This window comes from Mustela nigripes, chromosome 14, assembly GCF_022355385.1.
Source record: "Mustela nigripes isolate SB6536 chromosome 14, MUSNIG.SB6536, whole genome shotgun sequence".
NCBI lineage: Eukaryota > Metazoa > Chordata > Mammalia > Carnivora > Mustelidae > Mustela > Mustela nigripes.
This window is the reverse complement of record NC_081570.1, coordinates 20,772,773-20,792,412: the sequence shown is the minus strand read 5'-3', so window position 1 is coordinate 20,792,412 and position 19,640 is coordinate 20,772,773. Positions and strand designations below refer to the sequence as shown.

General features: G+C 41.4%; 1 protein-coding gene across 5 annotated transcripts; it reads right to left on the bottom strand.

The window, feature by feature from the left end:
* Positions 1-8,311: 8,311 nt before the first annotated feature.
* Positions 8,312-16,179, bottom strand: MED18 (mediator complex subunit 18). 5 transcript variants are annotated; one of them, XM_059375865.1, is made up of 3 exons: positions 16,014-16,179; positions 15,303-15,445; positions 8,312-9,205 (listed from the first exon to the last, which is right to left on the bottom strand). In XM_059375865.1, exons 2-3 carry the CDS (start codon positions 15,373-15,375, stop codon positions 8,652-8,654), a joined length of 627 nt encoding a protein of 208 aa, XP_059231848.1. In that variant the 5' UTR covers positions 15,376-15,445; positions 16,014-16,179; the 3' UTR covers positions 8,312-8,651. The 5 variants fall into 5 exon arrangements, with proteins under 5 accessions (XP_059231848.1, XP_059231850.1, XP_059231847.1 ...); XM_059375867.1 differs by having other exon boundaries at positions 15,303-15,461; positions 16,022-16,179; XM_059375864.1 differs by having other exon boundaries at positions 16,022-16,179.
* Positions 16,180-19,640: the final 3,461 nt, after the last annotated feature.

Below are 19,640 nucleotides of genomic sequence, written 5' to 3'. Positions count from 1 at the left end.
CTTTACGCAGGTTAGTTCACCGGATCTTCTACGTGATGAAGGTAGTCTCAGTTTGACAGATGAGGAAATAGATCTCTGGGGTGGTGCAATACGTGCAAGGTCACACAGCTAGTGAATGGCATGGCTAGAACTGGAACCTAGCTGTCACTCCAGCCTGAGCCCTTAACCACTCTTTTACATGCTTTCCATTGTTTGATCCTGTTTGTTTGTTTGTTTAAAGATTTTATTTATTTATTTGACAGAGATCACAAGTAGGCAGACAGGCAGGCAGAGAGAGAGAGAGGAGGAAGCAGGCTCCCCACGGAGCAGAGAGCCCGATGCGGGGCTCAATCCCAGGACCCTGAGATCATGACCTGAGCTAAAGGCAGAGGCTTTAACCTACTGAGCCACCCAGGTGCCCCTGTTTGTTTGTTTTGATCCCGCTTCTTGATTGTGCAGAGAAGAGTGGGGAACCAAAGAGGAAAGGGTATTAAGAAAGATAATACAGGGGTGCCTGGGTGGCTCAGTGGATTGAGCTTCTGCCTTTGGATCAGGTCATGATCTCAGGGTCCTGGGATCAAGAGCAGCATCAGGCTCTCTGCTCAGTGGGGAGCCTGCTTCCCACCCCCCTGCCTGCCTCTCTGCCTACTTGGTGATCTCTGTCTAATAAATGAATAAAATTTAAAAAAAGGAAAAGAAAGAAAGAAAGATAATACATATGCAAGAGTGTTAAGGTATATCCAAGGAAAAGGAAGCAGACCTGCTTGGTCATTCATCTGGGGAAGGAGATCTTTGTTCATTTAACTTTTATGACTATATAAACTGTATAAAATGTCTGTTTCTGCCACTATAAATGGGAGCTATTAAAGACAGGGACTGTATCATAGCCATTGTTGTAATGCAGCATCTAGCATAGCGCTTAGCTTGTAGTTCCAGCAGAGGTTGGAAAAACAGGGTGTGGTCACTGCATAGATCTCTGCATGGCAATTAAGGTAGTCCGCAATTCAAATATCCCAAACAAAATAATAGGCACTCAAATCCAACAGGGTATTTAAAAGATAATATCATGATGCTTTGGAGTGATCCCAGGAATACAAGGATGGCCCAATAGCAGAAAGTCTGTCAATATAATTCATCACATGGACAGACCAAAGGGTAAAAATCATGTAATTTTTCATCATACTTAACAGAGACATTTGGTGCAAAAGCATTAAAAACAGGACAATGGGGCGTCTGGGTGGCTCAGTTGGTTGAGTGACTGCCTTTGGCTCAGGTCATGATCCCGGAGTCCCGGGATGGAGTCGTGCATGGGGCTCCCAGCTCCACGGGGAGCCTGCTTCTCCCTCTGACTTTCTCTCCTTTCATGCTCTTTCTCACTGTCTCTCTCTCAAATAAGTAAATAAAATCTTAAAAAAATAATAAAATTAGGATGATGTAGTGGCTGCTCATTATGACCATGAGTGTTGGCTAGAGTACTGAAGAGTCTGGCCAATTCTTTCAGACAAGAAAAAAGTGAAAGAGGTATGTACTCTTTCTGCTTGCCACTCTTGCCAATGATATGACAGTCTGTATGAAAAACACAAGATAATCAGCAAGCAAACTCTCAAAACTATAGAAGACTTATCTTAAAAAAACTCAGGGTGCCTGGGTGGCTCAGTTGCTTGGGTGACTGCTTTCAGCTCGGGTCATGATCCTGGAGTCCTGGGATCAAATCCCACATCAGGCTCCCTGCCCGGGAGGGAGTCTGCTTCTCTCGCTGACCTCTCTCCTCTCATGCTCTCTCTCTCTCTCTAATAAATAAATAAGAAAGATATTTTTAAAAAATCAATAGTTTTCTTTTATACCAGGAGTATTTGCCTTAAAAATGTAATAAATAGATAACATGATCTATAATGGCAAATAAGCTAGTCTATGGAGAGGATCAGCAAACTTTTTCTGTAAAGAGCCAGATAGCAAATAGTTTCTGCTTTATGGGCCGTGTGATCTCTGTGGTGGCCACTCAGTTCTGTCAATACAGTACAAAAGCAGTCATAGACAACATTTATTTATTTATTTATTTATTTTTAAGATTTTATTTATTTATTTGAGAGAGAGACAGTGAGAGAGAGCCTGAGCAAGGAGAAGGTCAGAGAGTGAAGCAGACTCCCCGTGGAGCTGGGAGCCTGATGTGGGACTCGATCCCGGGACTCCGGGATCACGACCTGAGCCGAAGGCAGTCGTCCAACCAACTGAGCCACCCAGGCATCCCGACAACATTTAAATGAATGTGGATATTCTAATAAAACTTTATTTACAAAACCAGACAGCAAGCTGACCTGCACAGGTGTAGTTTGCTGACTCCTGGTCTACAGAAATTGGCCTAAAAGCAATGCCCAAGAAGTTTACTAAAAATTTTCTTCAGGGGTTCCTGGGTGGCACCGTCGGTTGGGCATCTGACTTTTGGTTTTGGCTTGGATTATGGTCTCAGAGTTTTGGGAGCATAGGATCGAGCCCCATGTGGGGCTCTGCATTCAGTGTGGAGTCTGCCTGGGGCTCTCGCTCCCTCTGCCTCCCCTCCTCCACCTCTCCCCGCCACTCACTCTCTCTCTCTCTCTCTCTCAAAGAAATAAATCTTAAAAAAATTTTTTTCAACTCTATTCAGAGACATGAAAACCTGAATAAATGTCATAATTGGGAAAACCTTAGCAGCCTAAAGATTTTATTCATTTGTTTAACAAATATTCAGAGTGACTAACAAAGGTTAGTTTTGAGTGCTAGGGACACAGCAGAAAACAAAACAAAGCACTTTTCCTCATGAATCTTACATTCTAGAAGAGAAGCAGTAAGTAAATAATCTGAAGTTGGATAGTAATAAATGCTATGGAAAAATTAAATAAGAGAGTGAGGGTCAGCTACTGTGCTACTTGGGATAGTCAGGGCAGGCTTCTCTGACATTTTAGCAGAGACCTAAAAGAGGTGAAGGAAACCTGCCACAGTGAATTATGGGGAGGGTTTCATGCAAAGATGTCAGTTCTCCCCTAAATTAATCTACATATATTCAATGAAACTTCAATAAAAATTCTAGTAGTAATGGTGAGAAACGGAAACTTATTCTAAAATGAGTATGGAAGAAATAAAAATAAAAATGATACAATAAAAAAATAAACTGAATATGATAGAATAAAGGTCTACGAAAGCCGAAAGCTAAGTCTATTTTGAGAGGGAAATAAAAGTCAGGCTACCTGTCCTACTGGTAGAACTGGCCCTACTACAAAGCCTCAGTAATAAAAAACATTGTGTTGCTGGCACTGAAATGAAGAAAAAGACCAATGGAATAGAATGGAGAGTTTAGAAAGAAAGTATAGACAGGGGAACTTAATATATGAAAAAGGTGGCTCACAAAGCATTAGAAAGACTATTTTTCAATGGTGATAGAAAAACGAATTCACTGTATGGAGGAAAAAAATCTGGATTTTCACTTGAAATTATGTTAAAGGTAGATTCTATTTTTCAATGGTGATAGAAAAATGAATTCACTGTATGAAGGAAAAAAATCTGGATTTTCACTTGAAATTATGTTAAAGGTAGATTCCGATGAAAGACTTGAGTGTCAGAAATTTAAACTATAAAGCTAACAAAGAAAAACTGTTACCTCTGGGTAGATAAAGACTTCTTAAATGAGATTCCAAATCATAAGGTCAAAATTTAGGGCATATGCTTAACTAACAATATCACATCACAGACAAAGTTAACAGGAAGGTGACAGACATGGAGAAGGAACTGTGATGTTTAAAACAAACACGGAATGTCTAGAATATACATGTAATTTCTACCAACCAACAAGAGAGGAAACCAAATAGAAAAACAGGCAAAGGATATAGGTACCTTTGTTTCACAGTAAGTTTCACACTGTATAGACTAAGAAGTCTATTCAAGGTGATATATAAAAGGCATATTTATTTATTTAAAAAAATTTTTTAAAGTATTTATTATTTTAAAGATTTTGTTTATTTATTTATTTATTTAGTTAGTTAGTTATTTGACAGAGATCATAAGTAGGCAGAGAGGCAGGCAGAGAAAGAGGAGGAAGCAGGCTCTCTGTGGAGCAGAGAGCCTGATACAGGGCTCTATCGCAGGACCCTGGGATCATGATCCGAGCCGAAGGTAGAGGCTTTAACTCATTGAGCCACCCAGGCGCCCCCAAATGTTTTATTTTTTTATTAACATATAATGTGTTATTAGCCCCAGAGGTACAGATTTGTGAATCGCCAGGTTTACACACTTCACAGCACTCACCATAGCACACACCTTCCCCAGTGTCCATAACCCCACCCCCCTCTCCCTAACCCCCTCCTCTGGCAACCTTCAGTTTGTTGTTGTGAGATTAAGAGTTTCTTATGGTTTGTCTCCCTCTCGATCCCATCTTGTTTCATTTATTCTTTTCCTACCCCTAAATCCCCCACGTTGCCTCTTAACTTCCTCATATCAGGGAGATCATACGATAATTGCCTTTCTCTGACTTATTTCGCTCAGCATAATACCCTCTAGTTCCATCCATGTTGCCGCAAATGGTAAGATTTCATTTCTTTTGATGGCTGCATAGTATTCCACTGTCTGTGTGTGTGTGTGTGTGTGTGTGTGTGTGTGTGTGTACCACATCTTCTTTATCCGTTCATCTGTTGATGGACATGTAGGTTCTTTCCATAGTTTGGCTATTGCGGACATTGCTGCTATAAACATTCGGGTGCACATGCCTAAAAGGCATATTTAAAAAGGCCCGAATTTGATTATAACCGAGAAATGCAAATCAAAACAGCCAAGAGCTGCCACCTGACATCCTCCAAACTGGTACAGGTTATAAGGAGGATGTGGGTATGAGTTCTTATGCACTGGTAATAGGAATGTGAAATAGCACAGCCCTTCTGAAAAGATACCTGTCAATGTTTGGCAGATCGAGCATGCCCACAGGTAGGTGTTTCAGAGGAATATTCCACCTCAATCTGTACATTCGCTTATTGTAGTACTTTTTATGGTAATAGAGAGTTGAGGGCAATATAGGTTTCCATCCTCAAGGGACTGAATGGGTAAAAAGCATGGATGGAGGCAAAGTGGAGATGTGTCTGGCTTCCAGAGCAAGACAGTGGAAATTCAGGCTCCACCATTTACTAATTCTGACTTTGAACAACAGAAATAGAAAATTCGAGCAAGTTCTCTGTGTCTTCCTCTCATCAGTAAAATGGGAGTTAATAATATCTACCTCAGGGCTATTGGAAGAAGTATGTGAGTTAAAACATTTAAAGCACCTGCCGGAGTTAAGCACTACTCGAGTATTAATATTCCTGTTAGTATGAAAGCACATGTAAGTTAGAAGTTTTGAGGTAAGGTTTTTTTTTTTTTTTAAGATTTTATTTATTAACTTGACAGAGACAGTGAGAGAGGGAACACAAAAGAGGAAGTGGGAGAGGGAGAAGCACGCTCCCCGCCAAGCAGGGAGCCCAATGCGGGGCTCCATGCAAGGCTTGATGCAGGGTTCGATCCCAGGACCCTGAGACCATGACCTGACCCGAGCCAAAGGCACATGCTTAACGACTGAGCCACCCAGGCACCCCGAGGTGGGTTTATATATGGCAACAAGAGCATATCACAAAAGCAATGTTAATTTTTAGAAAGTGAAAAAAAAAAGAGGCAACATGTATAGCACAGTGTCATTTGTGTGAAGTAAATATGTGCATATAACTCCACATATTACCAGGCAGACAAAAGAGACATACATTTAACATATATCAAAATGGGAGGAAAGTGGGAGTGAGAGTAGAGTTTAGGAATAAAGGGGAAGAGTACAAAACAAGAAGGGGCCTTGCCTGAATCATTATGCTAATATGCCTGTGAAGAAAGGAACAGGATTTACCCATTTATGCAATCCGCAACTGAGGGGGTGGGGGAAGCTATCTTGAAAACATTCAGGGGAAAGCCAAGAACAGGTTCCCAGAGCCAGAGAAATAACCAGCTCCCCAACTTGGAAGCCACCCCATCTTAGAATTTATCATCATGTGAGATAATTCCATTCTTACTGTTTAAGGCAGCTTGGGATGGCTTTTCTTTTTTTTGGGGGGGGGGTGGCTTTTCTGTTACTTGTAGCCCAAAGCATCCTAACAGAATATTCGTATCATCTTTTAAGTAATGCCAAAGACAACTGATTTGTCCAATGTAGCTCAACAGGGGTGTGATGTAAGTGGATATCCCAGAAAAAAATGAAAATTCTGAATAACCTAAAATTTTTTAGCAAACCAAACTCTCTCCAGTGTATTAAAAACTCTGGAAGTATTAAAATGAGCTACAGTCGATCCCACAAAGAACTGTTACTTAAAAAAACCAAAAAATATTGGGGCATCTGGGTGGCTCTGTTGGTTGTCTCTGACTTTGGTTCAGGTCTTTATCTTGGGGCTCTGGGATTGAGGCCCCTAGGCTCCCTGCTCAGTGGGGGGTCTGCTTCTCCCTCTCCCTCTGTCCCTCCCTCTAGCTCATGCACTCTCTCAAAAAAAAAAAATAAATAAAAATCTTTAAAAAAAGAAAAAGAAAATTTGGGCACCTAACTGGCTCAGTCGGTAGAGTGTACGGCTCTTGCTCTTGGGGTCATGAATTCAAGCCCCACATTAAGCATAGAGCTTACATAAAAAAATAAAAGAAAAAAAAAGAAAATTCAAACTAGTTACCATTTATCATCAAATGGGAAAAACAAGTTTTCATAGTCATACCCAGTTTTGGCAACATTTTTGGGAACCTCATTTACAGCTGGTGGGAGTGAAAACTGGGACATTTCTGGAAGGCATTTGGCAATGCATGGCAGAAGTCTTAAAATAGCGCTTACTGTTTGACTCAGCAGTTCCCTAGAATTTATCCTAAAGAATAGTCATAGATGTCAACAATGATTTTACTAAAAGCACTAGCATTACAGGATTTTCGTCTTTGTTTTTTTTTTTTTTTTTTTTAATTTTATCCATTGATCTTAAGAGAGTGAGTGTGGAGGCAGGGGGAGAGGCAGAGGGAGAGAGATACTCTTAAACAGATTCTGCCCCCAGCATGAAGGCCAAACGGGGCTCAGTCCCATAATCCCAAGATCACCACCTGAGCTGAAACCGAGAGTCATATGCTCAATACACTGAGCCACCCAGGCACCCCTAGAGGATGTTTTTAAAAGCCAAAAATTAGGAACAAACTAAAAATTCCAAAGTAGGGGAATCAATTAAGTTATGAAAATCTGCATGATGGGATACACATAGCAATTATAATTATCAATATTTACATACCATCTCTGCTAATTAGTATCTGTATCGCCCATAAAAAGCTAATTAATCTCTGCCTCAATTCCCTTTTTTTTTTTTTTTTTAAAGATTTTACTTGACAGAGATCACAAGTAGAGAGAGAAAGGAGCAGGCTCCCTGCCTAGCAGAGAGCCCGATGCGGGACTCGATCCCAGGACCCTGAGATCATGACCTGAGCTGAAGGCAGAGGCTTAACCCACTGAGCCACCCAGGCAGCCCTCAATTCCCTATTTTAATGGGGTTTTTGTTTTTATAGAAGAGCACTATAGCCTAATGTCCTGAAAAGGTGATATAAACAAACAAACAATAACAACAACAACAAAAGAAGGGTATAAACTAGTATATAAAGAATATTTTACAAAATAAATATATCTTGGGGCACCTGGGTGGCTCAGTAGTTAAGTGTCTGCTTTCAGCTCAGGTCATGATCTCAGGGTCCTGGGTTTGAGCCCCGCATCAGGCTTCCTGCATGGCGGGAAGCCTGCTTTCTCCCTCTCCCACTCCCCCTGCTTGCGTTCCCTCTCTTGATATGTCTCTGTCAAATAAATAAAATCTCAAAAAATCAATCAATCTCATATATATTTATAAAATAAAGATTAAAAGTATATATAACAGAATAAAGATAGTATATCTTTTTGAATTATAGGATGACAGGTTTTATTTTTGTATTTAAAAATTTTTTGAAGCACCTGGGTGGCTCAGCTATTAAGTGTCTGCCTTCGGCTCAGGTCATGATCTCAGCGTCCTGGGATCGAATCCCATATCAGGCTCCTTGCTTGACGGGGAGCCTGCTTCTCCCTCTCCCACTCTCCCTGCCTGTGTTTCCTCTCTTGCTGTGTCTCTCTCTTTAATAAATAAATAAAATCTTAAAAAAAAAATTTTTTTTCAATGAATGTGATACTTTGGTTAAAGGTAAAAACTATCACCTCTATCAGAATTAAAACTAAAAACTGTCATTTTTTTTTTGGTCGTTCCAGCTGGTAGTGAATCCATCCCAAATTAGCAGGGTGATAAAGAATTGGAATCACAGATGTTTCTCTTCATAGCTTTTATTACCACACAGTACAAGTTTGCAGTCTTATACACAAATAGCAAAACAAGTAAAAGCTTTCCTTTCTAAAAGCTAATTTATTTCAGTTTCCCTTCCTTATACAGAAGGACTGGATAGAGTCTTGTTATCCTAAGTCTTTCATTTGGAAAGGCTGTCACAGAAGTGAACTTGCCACATGAGGAAAACTACAGAACCAGCGAAGTTCTCATTCTCCTTTCTGGGGGAGGCACCCGGCTGGCAGTGGTGAAATGGAGCCTTTATAACATCTTCTTTTTTGTAACAGGTGAGGTCAGGCCCCGGTGGCAGAGAGACTGTCTTAGTCACATGAGCCTCTTGGGGTCTATTTTCTCTAGGTGAACCAGAGGTTTCAGCTGCTCAGCAAAGTTCCTCATGTCATCAGAGACCATGTCCTGACCAGCTGGGGCAACAACACTTAGTTCCACAAGATAGGAAAGTGACAAGGCCTCGGTGCTGTCTGTGTTTCCTGGCACCAGGATGCGGAAGATCTTGTACACCATAATCTTCATGATACCCTTACGGAACAAGTGACCCTTGGCGACAAACTCATGGTCCATGCGGAAGCCCATTTCCATCAAGAAGTCAGTGAGGTTCTCAGATGTTGCAATGTCTACACAATTGCGCACCAGGGCATGGCGGTTCTTGTCTCCCATTTCTGGCTGTCCCAGGTAACGCAGATGCCAGGGTGCTCCTCCCCTGTCCATAGAACGCCGGGCCCTGAGAACAAATGGACTAGCCTGCTGGCCCTTAAGGAGGAATACCATCTCGTGGTCAAGGAAAGTCTCAGGTTCCATGTTATCACACAAACCACGAAGGCGGTGGATAAGGCTTTCCAAACTGTGATCTAGAACGCTTCCTGAAGAAGGAAAGAGTATGGTTGAGTCCCATCTTTCATTTTGGGTACTGGGATTAGCAAAAGATTGAAAAAACTTAAATGAAAAACCTCAATGGTTTAGTGCAATGTTTGTAAAGCATAGGTCCAATATATGAGATTTCAGAGAGGTTATGCTGCCATGGCAGCATATGAGAAAGTTTATGAGAAAGTTAACCCTCTTTCAGTTTTTTGCATTATCTTAGTTGGTACAGGAAAGCCTTTAGGCCTTCCCTAAAACACTAATCGCCAGTGGGCTTTGGGCTCAGAGGCCTCAACAACCATAGTATCTATCTAGAATAATAATAATACTCCTGTCATTTACTTGAAAAGTTATCTTCTATTTCTAGCAACACAAGTTTTCTATCTATATTATAACATTTCCTTTTTATGTAACATATTTAAATACAAAGGAATGAAATGCTCCATAGAAATACACTGATCTTTGCTCTCATTTTGTTCATCTTCCTAGCAGCATCTGACATAGTTGTCAGATTATACCCACCTTGAAATCTACTCTTCCCTTGGCCTCTGGGACACAACTCTTCCCTTAGTTCTTCACCTAACTAATTGACCATTCCTTTTAAGTTTACTTCGGTGGTTCTTTCTCATCTTCCCCAAACACTGGAGGATCCTAGGACTCAATCCTGGTCCTCTTTATCAACAATCTCTTCCTTCCAAAGTGACCTAATTTGGTGCTATGGCTTCAAATATCATTTATGCCCTGAGGACACCTGTATTTATCTCATGAGCTATAGACTCATATATCCAACTGTTTCCTTTATCTTCGTGTGTTCATATCCAATTGCTGGCTTTTCCTCCACAATCTTACTCCTCCTGCAGTCTTCTCCATTACGGTAAATGCAAACTCTGTGCTTCCAGTGACCCAGGCTCCAAACCACAGAATCATCCTGACTCCTTTCTTTCCCCCATCTCACATCCTATCTGTAATTTTTTAAAAAATATGTGCAGAATACAATCATGTTTCACTTCCTCATTCATTTCCATCTAGTCCAAGTTTCTCTCATTTCTTACCTGGTTTTTGCAATAGCCTGCTTCTACCCTCGCCTGCTTCTCTTCTATACACAACAGCCAAGAGGTCTTTTTGAATAGAAGGCAGATAAGAACAGTCCTCTGCTTAGGACCCTCCAATGGCTTCCCGTGTCATTCAGAATAAATCCTAAAGTCTTTACGATCATCTACAAGGTCCTATACATTGTGGACTCTGCTTTGCTACCAGTCCAACATCATTTCCTTCAACTATTCCCCTAGATCACTCTCTCTAGCTACAGTGATCTTCCTATTATTTCCTGAAAATGCCAAGTACTTGATAAAGTATTTCTCTTCAGAGTCTCTTCCCATAGTCCCTACACTTAGAAAATTTTTCTCACCAGTAGCTGCATGCATCGCCCCATCACTTCCTTCAGGTCTTTGCTCAAGTGTCACTTTATCAGAGAGGTCTTTTTAAATCACCCTGAACAAGATAACACACGTCTCTCCAATCTCTTTCCACCTCCCTGCTTTAGTTTTCTTTAGCATTATCACCTCAATTCTTTAGTCATCTTTCAATATATCAGTTGTATACTGATACTTTATTCATCTTTCTCCCTCCACTGATGATACACCAATGCTAGTAACGTATTCAAACATTTATTGACTAAATCTGTTAAAATAAATAAGACTATTGTTACTAAAGTAAATACTGATAGTGAGACTCAAAAGACTGAATTTTTGAGAATGGGGAGTGTTGTAGGAAAAGCAACAGATCAGATCCCAGTAATCACAGGACAGAAGATCATGGGAGCAGGGAACAAGTCCTACATTCAATACATTGTACCCTACATTCAGGACAGTATCAGAGATGTGTTTGTTCATTCCTCAAACATCTTTTCTTAAAGATTTTATTTATTTACTGGACAGAGAGAGGGAGAGAGCAAAACCAGAGTGAGTGGCAGGCAGAGGGAGAGGAGAAGCAGGCTGCCTTGTCAGCAGGAAACTCAGTGCGGGGCTCGATCCCAGGATCATGACCTGAGCCACCCAGAAGACCCCATTCCTCAAACATTTGTCAGTGTTGGTTCATTCAACATATACTTTTTGAGTGCTATTCTAGGCACTATGCTAGGAAGCTGGGGTCCATGCCCTAAGGGAGATTACCATTTAGTGGGGGAAACAAAAAATAAATAAGTAAGCAAACAGTAATACAAGGAAATAAAAGGAAGATGGGATAGAGAGCAACTGGTGGGGATGGAGAAGAGAAGACCTTTCTGAGGGGCTGGAGTCAAAGAAGGTCTCCCTAAGGGGATGCAACTGGGCTGAAAACTGAAGAATGAAAATGAGGCGGTTCTGTGAAGAGCTGGAGAAAAGTACTGGGCCAGGGGGATCTTCAAGGGCTAAGGCACAGAGGCAGGAAAGGGCTTGGGCAATTAAAGAAAATGGAGAGGTATCAGTGTTTGTGCCTGAAGTGCTCTGAGTGAGAAGGTAGAACCAAGTGAGGATTTGCCTGGGCCACAGCAGTGCAGGCCTGACATACAGTTCGTGGTGAAGGTGGTACTCTACGCAGAGGTCACTGGGCAACTATGGGCTCTGCACTTTATTGTCATCAAAACAGGGAAAGACATGACTGCATTCACATTTTCAGAGGCTCATTCCAGGACCACTGGTATGGACTTTTCAACAAGAAACAGTCATGAGGCAAAAAAGTGTAGCTGAGGGGAGACTGGTCCAAATGAAGAGAGACTTTTTAAGAGACACAATTATCAAATGTAATGCATGATACTTGATGGCATCTTGTTTAAAAAATACATTCTGGGCACAGCTGGGGACAAACTTTTGAATATGGATTAGATGTTAGGTGACATTAAAATATATTATTAATTTTCTTAAGATAATAATGATGGTATTAAGGTTATGAAGAAAAATATCCTTGTTTTTTAGATAGGCTTACTGAAGAGTTTAGGAATAAAATGTTACAAGTCAGAAATTTTCTTTTTTTTTTAAGATTTTATTTATTTATTTGAGAGAGAGAGAATGAGAGGGGAGAGGTCAGAGGGAGAAGAAGACTCCCCGCTGAGCAGGGAGCCCAATGTGGGGTTTGATCCTGGAACTCCAGAATCACGACCTGAACCGAAGGCAATCGCTCAACCAACTGAGCCACCCAGGTGCCCGCAGAAATTTTCTTTAAGAACAGCAAAAGAGGGGAATATGCCTGGCTCAGTCAGTGGAGCATGTGACTCTTTGATATCAGACTTGTAAGTCTGAGCCCAAGGCTGGGTGTAGAGATTACTTAAACATACAGTCTTGGGACGCCTGGGTGGCTAAATTGGTTAAGCCACTGCCTTCAGCCCAGGTCATGATCCCAGGATCCTGGGATGGAGTCCCGCATCAAGCTCCTAGCTCGGCCAGGAGCCTGCTTCTCTCGTTGCCTCTGCCTGCCACTCTGCCTGTTTGTGTGTACTCACTCTCTCACTGAAAAATGAATGAATAAATAAAATCTTAAAAAAAAAATCCAAAAAACAAAAAACATACAGTCTTAAGGGGTGCCTAAGTGGCTCAGGCAGTTAAGGGTCTGATTCTTGATTTCAGCTCAAGTTATGATCTCAGGGTTCTGAGATCAAGTCCTGTTTCGGGCTCTGTGCCGGGAGCAGAGCCTGCTTAAGATTCTCTCTCTCGGGGCACCTGGGTGGCTCAGTGGGTTAAGCCTCTGCCTTAGGCTCAGGTCATAATCCCAGGGTTCTGGGATAGAGCCCCGCATCAGGCTCTCTGCTCAGCAGGGAGCCAGCTTCCCTTCCTCTCTCTCTCTCTGCCTGCCTCTCTGCCTACATGTGATCTCTGTCAAATAAATAAATAAAACCTTAAAAAAAGATTCTCTCTCTCCCTCTCCCTCCACCAACTTCCTGCCCCTCCCTCTCTTAAAAGAAAAAAAAAACTTAAAAAATAGTGAAAGAAAAAAGATGAAGCAAATATGGCAAAATGATACAAACTGAAACCTAGAGGATAGAAATGGACTGTTCAATGTATTAGTTTGAATTTTTAAATAATAAAACAATTATTTAAAAAGATGACTACCGGGGACGCCTGGTAGGTCCCCTACAGCAGGTACTCCAAAATATTAATGATGTCTCCAGTGACAGGCATCATGGTGATCAGAGGTGCCTCCATGCTGTCTGATTAAGTTGAAGACAACAGAACTGGTTTAGGAGTCTCCAGTCAAGTGAAGCACAAGAAACACCTGGAGAAGTGTTACATTGTTACCAGGCTCAGTTGGTGGAGCATGTAACTCCTCCCCACTTTTTTTTTTTTTTTTTTTTAAGATTTATTTGAGAGAGAGCACACATGGGAGAGGGGCAGAAGGAGAGGGAGAGAATCAGACTCTCCACTGTGTGCAGAGCCTGACATGAAGCTCAATCCCAAGACCCTGAGATCAGGACCCGAGCCAAAATCAGCAGTGAGACACTCAACAAACTGAACCACCGAGGCACCCCTAGAATGCAACTCTTGATCTGCGCATCTTGAGCTCAAGCCCCACGTTGAGGGCACAAAGTTTACTTTAAAAAAAAAATAATAATAAATAAAAAATAAAAAGATGACTACCTGTTGGTGTAGGAAGAGACAGAGATAAACAGAAGTAGAAACAATGTAATAAGTAAAAGGTTACTAAAATAGTTCAAGTCCCGGAAGATAAACCAGTGTAAGGCATTGCAGGTGGAGAAAATACTTATTTAAAATATATGTTGAGGGGCACCTGGGTGCTCAGTCAGTTAAGCGTCTGCCTTTGGCTCAGGTCATGATCACAGGGTCCTAGGATCAAGCCCTGCATCAGGCTTCCTGCTCAGTGGGGAGTCTGCCCCTCTCTCTCCCTCTGCTGCTTTGCCTGCTGTGCTTTCTCACTCTCTCTGTCAAATAAATAAATAAAATCTTAAAAAAATATGTATGTTGGAAGTAAAACGAATATGACAACTTAGAGAGGGACTAGATGTGGGAATAAAGTGAAAAGCAGAGATTGACTCCTAAATGCTTGGTTCATGCAACTGGTGAATGACAGTGGCACTTACTGGGTTGGGAAAGACTGAAGAGTTAGCTTAAGAAGTAAAAATTAATAACCTAATGTTATTCATATTAAGTTACCAAATGGATGATCTGAAAGTCTAAACTCTTGCATGAAACATTATCTGACCTCCTGAAAATCACTACTCTCTCTGGATCTTGAGTTCTCCTATCTGGACAAGTTATTTTACCTGCCCTTTTTTTTTTTTTTTTTAATTTAGACTCTTTTAATTTTATTTTAAAGATTTTATTTGAGAGAGAGAAAGAGACAGAGAGAGTATGAGTGAGGGGTGGAGAGGGAGAGAGAGAAGCAGAGAACTGAGCAGGGAACCCAATGTGGGGTTTGATTTCAGGACCCTGAGATCACAGCCTGAGCTGAAGGCAGATGTTCAAGGACCGAGCCACCCAGGCACCTCTCAAAGCAGAATCTTGAAGAGATATTTGCACCCCCATGTTTGCTGCAGCAATATTCATGATAACCAAGAGGTGAAAGCAACCCAAATGACAGATGAATAAAGAAAACGTAGTATATCCACACAATGAAATGTCATTCAGCTTTAAAAAGGGGGATCCAGTCACATGCTACAGTAGGGATGAACCTTGAGGACATTATGCTAAGTAAAACCAGTCAGTCATAAAAAGATAAACACTGCATGAGTCCACTCATATGAAATATATAAAGTAGTCAAAATCAGAAACAAAATAGAAAGGTGGTTGCTAAGAGCTGAAGGGCTGGGTGGGGGGTGAGGAGAAGGAGCAATTAGTGTTCAAAGGGTATACAGTTTCAGTTCTGCAAGATGAAAAAGTTCTAAAAATCAGTTATACAACAATGTGAATGTAATTAACACTACGGAACTGTACACTTAATTTAATGTGTTTGTGTCTGTGACCATAATTAACGTTTAAATTCTTTTAAAGAAGTTGCTATCTATTGAGTGCCAGAAATCATGCAGGCTGCCTCTGTATAACAGCCTCTCATCCCCACAGATGATGAACAGAGAGAGGAAAACAAGTCATCCAAGTTGCCTGGTTCACTTACCCTGCAGCAGGTACTCCATCATATTAATAGTGCCTCCAGTAACAGGCATCATGGTGACCGGAGGTGCCTCCATGCTGTCTGATTAAGTTGAAGACAACAGAACTGGTTTCAGAGTCCCCAGTCAAGTAAAGCAGAAGAAACACCTGGAGCAGTGTTACACTGTTAATACATTAGAAGGGCAGAGAAACAACCGACCTGCTTGGGTCACTGGCCTTGATATCAAAAGTTTCATTCATCCATTCAAACTATCTCAGTAACTGCTCTAGGCCAGTTTCAGGAACCGATACAGAAATATACAAAGGAGTCGGGGTCGTGGACTTACAGCACAATCTTCTAGTCTCAATATCTGAAATCTCTAAAAGTTTTCTGTGCAATCTTGAGGAAGTCGTCAAACCGGACTCAATGTCCTCCTTATAAAAAGGGACCAATGATATTTAACCCCAGGACTTTGTGGCTCGGGCATGGAATAACATTCAGAACTAAGAGGTGACTTAAGAGACTTTGTCTACTCTTCCATCTATAGATGAAGACACTGGGACTCGGAGAGGGGCCCAAGGGCACACAGCAAGTCGGTGGCAGAGTTTGATTCAATCTAGAATCTAGGCGTTCCACCTCTCTGAAAATGCCTTTCAAAGAGAGCGAGGCGGCACCATGAACTTTTTTTTAAAAGAATGGTTTAGGTCCCCTTAAGCCAGCATCAAAGACGCGTACCAACTTACACTAGAAACACGCCTCCGAGCGCACTCTAGTCTCTTTTCGTAAAGTGGGTAATATATTCACCCCAGTACCTCGGAGATTTTAAACAATTAACCCCGAACCCTAAAGTTAAAGCCCTCTGAAAAGTGCAACACCTCCTTCCCGTCTTCCCACTTCCGGCAAAAAACGGACGTCACGTAAATCGTGACACTGGTGCCCCACGACGTAAGGGTGCCGAGAAGGGATAAAAATCTCCCTCTTTGCAGCCTCGCAAACAGAAGCGCATGCGCGAGACGTAATGCCGCTGTGTGGAAGATGGCGGACTCCTTTGGAGGGTCTCCTGGGATTTACGAGGGGGCTTGACGTCGTAGGCCGTCCTCTAGGAAAATACAATTTCAAATTTGACGATCTGGAATGTTGTAGTCTAGGAAATCTCTTGAAATTGACAGGGGCAAAAGAAAGCCTGGGGAAGGGAGCAGTGGAAAACTGGGAAAAGAGAGGCTTACAAAACGGATTTTTTTTGCTGGGATACCTGAGGGTGAAAAGACACCGTTTACTGCGAAGCGTAATGTTCTGAACAATTAGAGAGCTCAGCAATACACTTAATATTTGTTCACTTTACCGTATATGTTTTACTTAATTTGAAAATATAGGGAGATAAATAAATAAATGATTATTGAATGCCTGCTAATATTTGTCAAGCATATAAGGTGCAGACAAAGTGAAGACTAAAGTGAAGTGAATGAGGTACTCTTCTGGAGTAAAAAAAATTAAAGGGACACCAGAAACTCAGTGGCTAAGTTAAACACTGTTTTAGTGCAGTATTTTACAAATTTAATGCAAAAATTGATGAACAATATATCAATTTTAAATTTGATCCTCACAGCAGCCCTATGAGTCAAGTAGAATTATTACCCTAATTTTACTGATGAGAAAACCCAAGTGAGTTGTCAAACAACATGCGAAGGAGAGGAGAGGCTCTAGTACCAATGTAAGCCATTGACTTCAGAACCCTCTGTCTTAATTACTGTATTGTACTGGCACTTCGAGCTCTAGGCCCTTTGCTGTAACCTTCCCTACCTCCCATTCATTTTTTAAAAAATATTGAACATTTCTTGGAAGTCTATAGACTGTTCTAGACATTTTGTTAGCTGTTAGCTCCATCTCTACCCTAAAAAGGGTTTATAGGTAAGTTGTTGGAATCAGAAGGTTAAACTGAGTCTGTACCATGTAATTTGATTCAATAGGAAAATGAGATATCAGGAACTCAACCCCTTTGGAAGCAAGCAAGACACTTGGTCCATCCTGGGGACATTAGTGGAGGATTCCTGGAAATGGTAATCAAGGCCCACTTGAAGGATCAATAGTTGTTAGATAAAGAAGGGAGAAAACGAAATTTCAGGTGAAGGGAACTGCATGTTCAAAAGGATACAGAGTTAAATAGAATTAGGGCTGAAATAAATGAGTCTGGGGAAGGAGTAAGGCCCAGACCCTGGAGGACTTTGTGTGCTAGACTTAACATCTGTGAATTTTAAAAAGATCACTCTGGCTGCAAGGTGGAGAAAAGCTTAAGAAAGGAGAACCTGGAGAAAGAAGACCAGTTTAGGAGCTTTGGCACAACTCCAGCTGAGAGATAATTATAGGACAAAAGACAGATTTTAAAAATACAGAAGAGAATGATTTGATGACTAACCAGAGCTAAAGATAGAAGGAGTCACAGGTGTCTAGATGTCTACCTTGGGTGGACATGGTAGTGCTTTTTTTTTTTTTCTGAGCTAGGAAACACAAAGCAGTGTGGGTGAGGCAGGAAAGATGAGTTCATATGCAGATATATTGAGCATGAGGTGTCTATGAAACACCCAGGTGTTGGTGCCCAGACAGAGTTCAAAGGAAAGAGAGAACTGAGCTGGAGGCAGCCCTTTCAGAGTCAGAGCCTCACAGATGGTAGCTAAAGACATGAGAATAAATGAGATCACCCTGAAAGAGTGTGTAGAACCTTGCTCAGGACTCAGAGTTATTAAGGCCGCATATACCCCAGGGCTTAGGATGTGCCCCCTGATCAGTCTGTGATTCACAGTGTTGGACAGAACAACAAGCTTTCAGTGCTATGATGATTGGAGGAGGTTGTAAAATTGCTGTCCCTCTTTTTCCCTATACAGACACTAATTTCAGAATGGAAAGTCCAGTGAAGTAAGGGTCTTTTGAGGCACCACGGTATTTATTCAAATTTTAGCTGTTACTTCAAAATAGAGTTGATTTTTTAAAAAAAGATGGATTTGGGGGCGCCTGGGTGGCTCTGTGGGTTAAGCCTCTGCCTTCGGCTCAGGTCATGATCCCAGGGTCCTGGGATCGAGCCCCGCATTGGGCTTTCTGCTCTGCAGGGAGCCTGCTTCCTCCTCTCTCTTTCTCTGCCTGCCTCTCTGCTTACTTGTGATCTCTCTCTGTCAAATAAATAAATAAAATCTTAAAGAAAAAAAAGATGGATTGGAAATGGGTGAACAAAATGTAAAACTTGGACAAAGCCTACGAGTTATGGGCATGGATTTTTCTGATAAGGATGTCACGACTAGGGGTGCGTGGGTGGCTCAGTGGGTTAGGCCTCTGCCTTCAGCTCTGGTCATGATCCCAGGGTCCTGGGATCGAGCCCCGAGTCGGGCTCTCTGCTCACTGAGGAGCCTGCTTCCCGCCCACCCCCCGGCCTGTTGCTCTGCCTACTTGTGATCTCTGTCAGTCAAATAAATAAATAAAATCTTAAAAAAAAAAAAAAAGGATGTCATGACTAGACCCCAGAATGGGACTCACTTCTGTCCTCTGCCACTCTCCAGCTGTGCAGCCTTGGGCAACTCATTTCCTCTCTCTGGACCTCAGCTTCCTTTTTGGTGAAACAAAGATAAAAATAGTACTTTTTAAGGTGGAATTTATAAAGATAGAATGAGATGTTTATGAAACAGTGGGCATAGTGCCTGACTTATTATAAGCAACCAATAAATGGTAGCTATTATTGGTATTATATCTTGTATCTCATTTGTGCAAGCACATTCTGTCTTATTGGATATATCTATGTATGCCTAATCTCCCTAGAACAAACTGTAAACATCCTGAAAGGAAGAATCATTATTTTCTGTACATATGTGCGTCTTAGGTTGGGCTGCTATAACAAAGTGCCATTTACTGAGTGGTGTATAAACAACAGAAATTTATTTTTCATAGTTCTGGAGTCTGGAAGTATGACATTAAGGGTACCAGCATGGTTGGGTTCTGGTGAGAGCCCACTTCTGGGTTGCCAGTTGATGACTTCTTGTATCCTTATGCGGTGAAGAGCAAAGCAAAGGAAACTTCTCAGGACTTTTATAAGAACACCAATTCCATTCATGAGGGCATTTCCATCATGACCTCCTCTAATACTAAGTGTTTTTAGTACTATTTCCAAAGGTTCCTACTCCTAGTACTACTATCACAATGGAGGATAGGGTTTCAACATATGAATTTGGTGGGGGGGCACAAGCATAATGATGTACTTTATTGTAGTAGGTTTTCAAAAATTTTGTTGAACACATCACAATAGCTACTGATTATTGAACTATTTCTCTACATAACAACTTGACACTATATGTGTGTAGATAGGCCAAATACTGCTGAAAT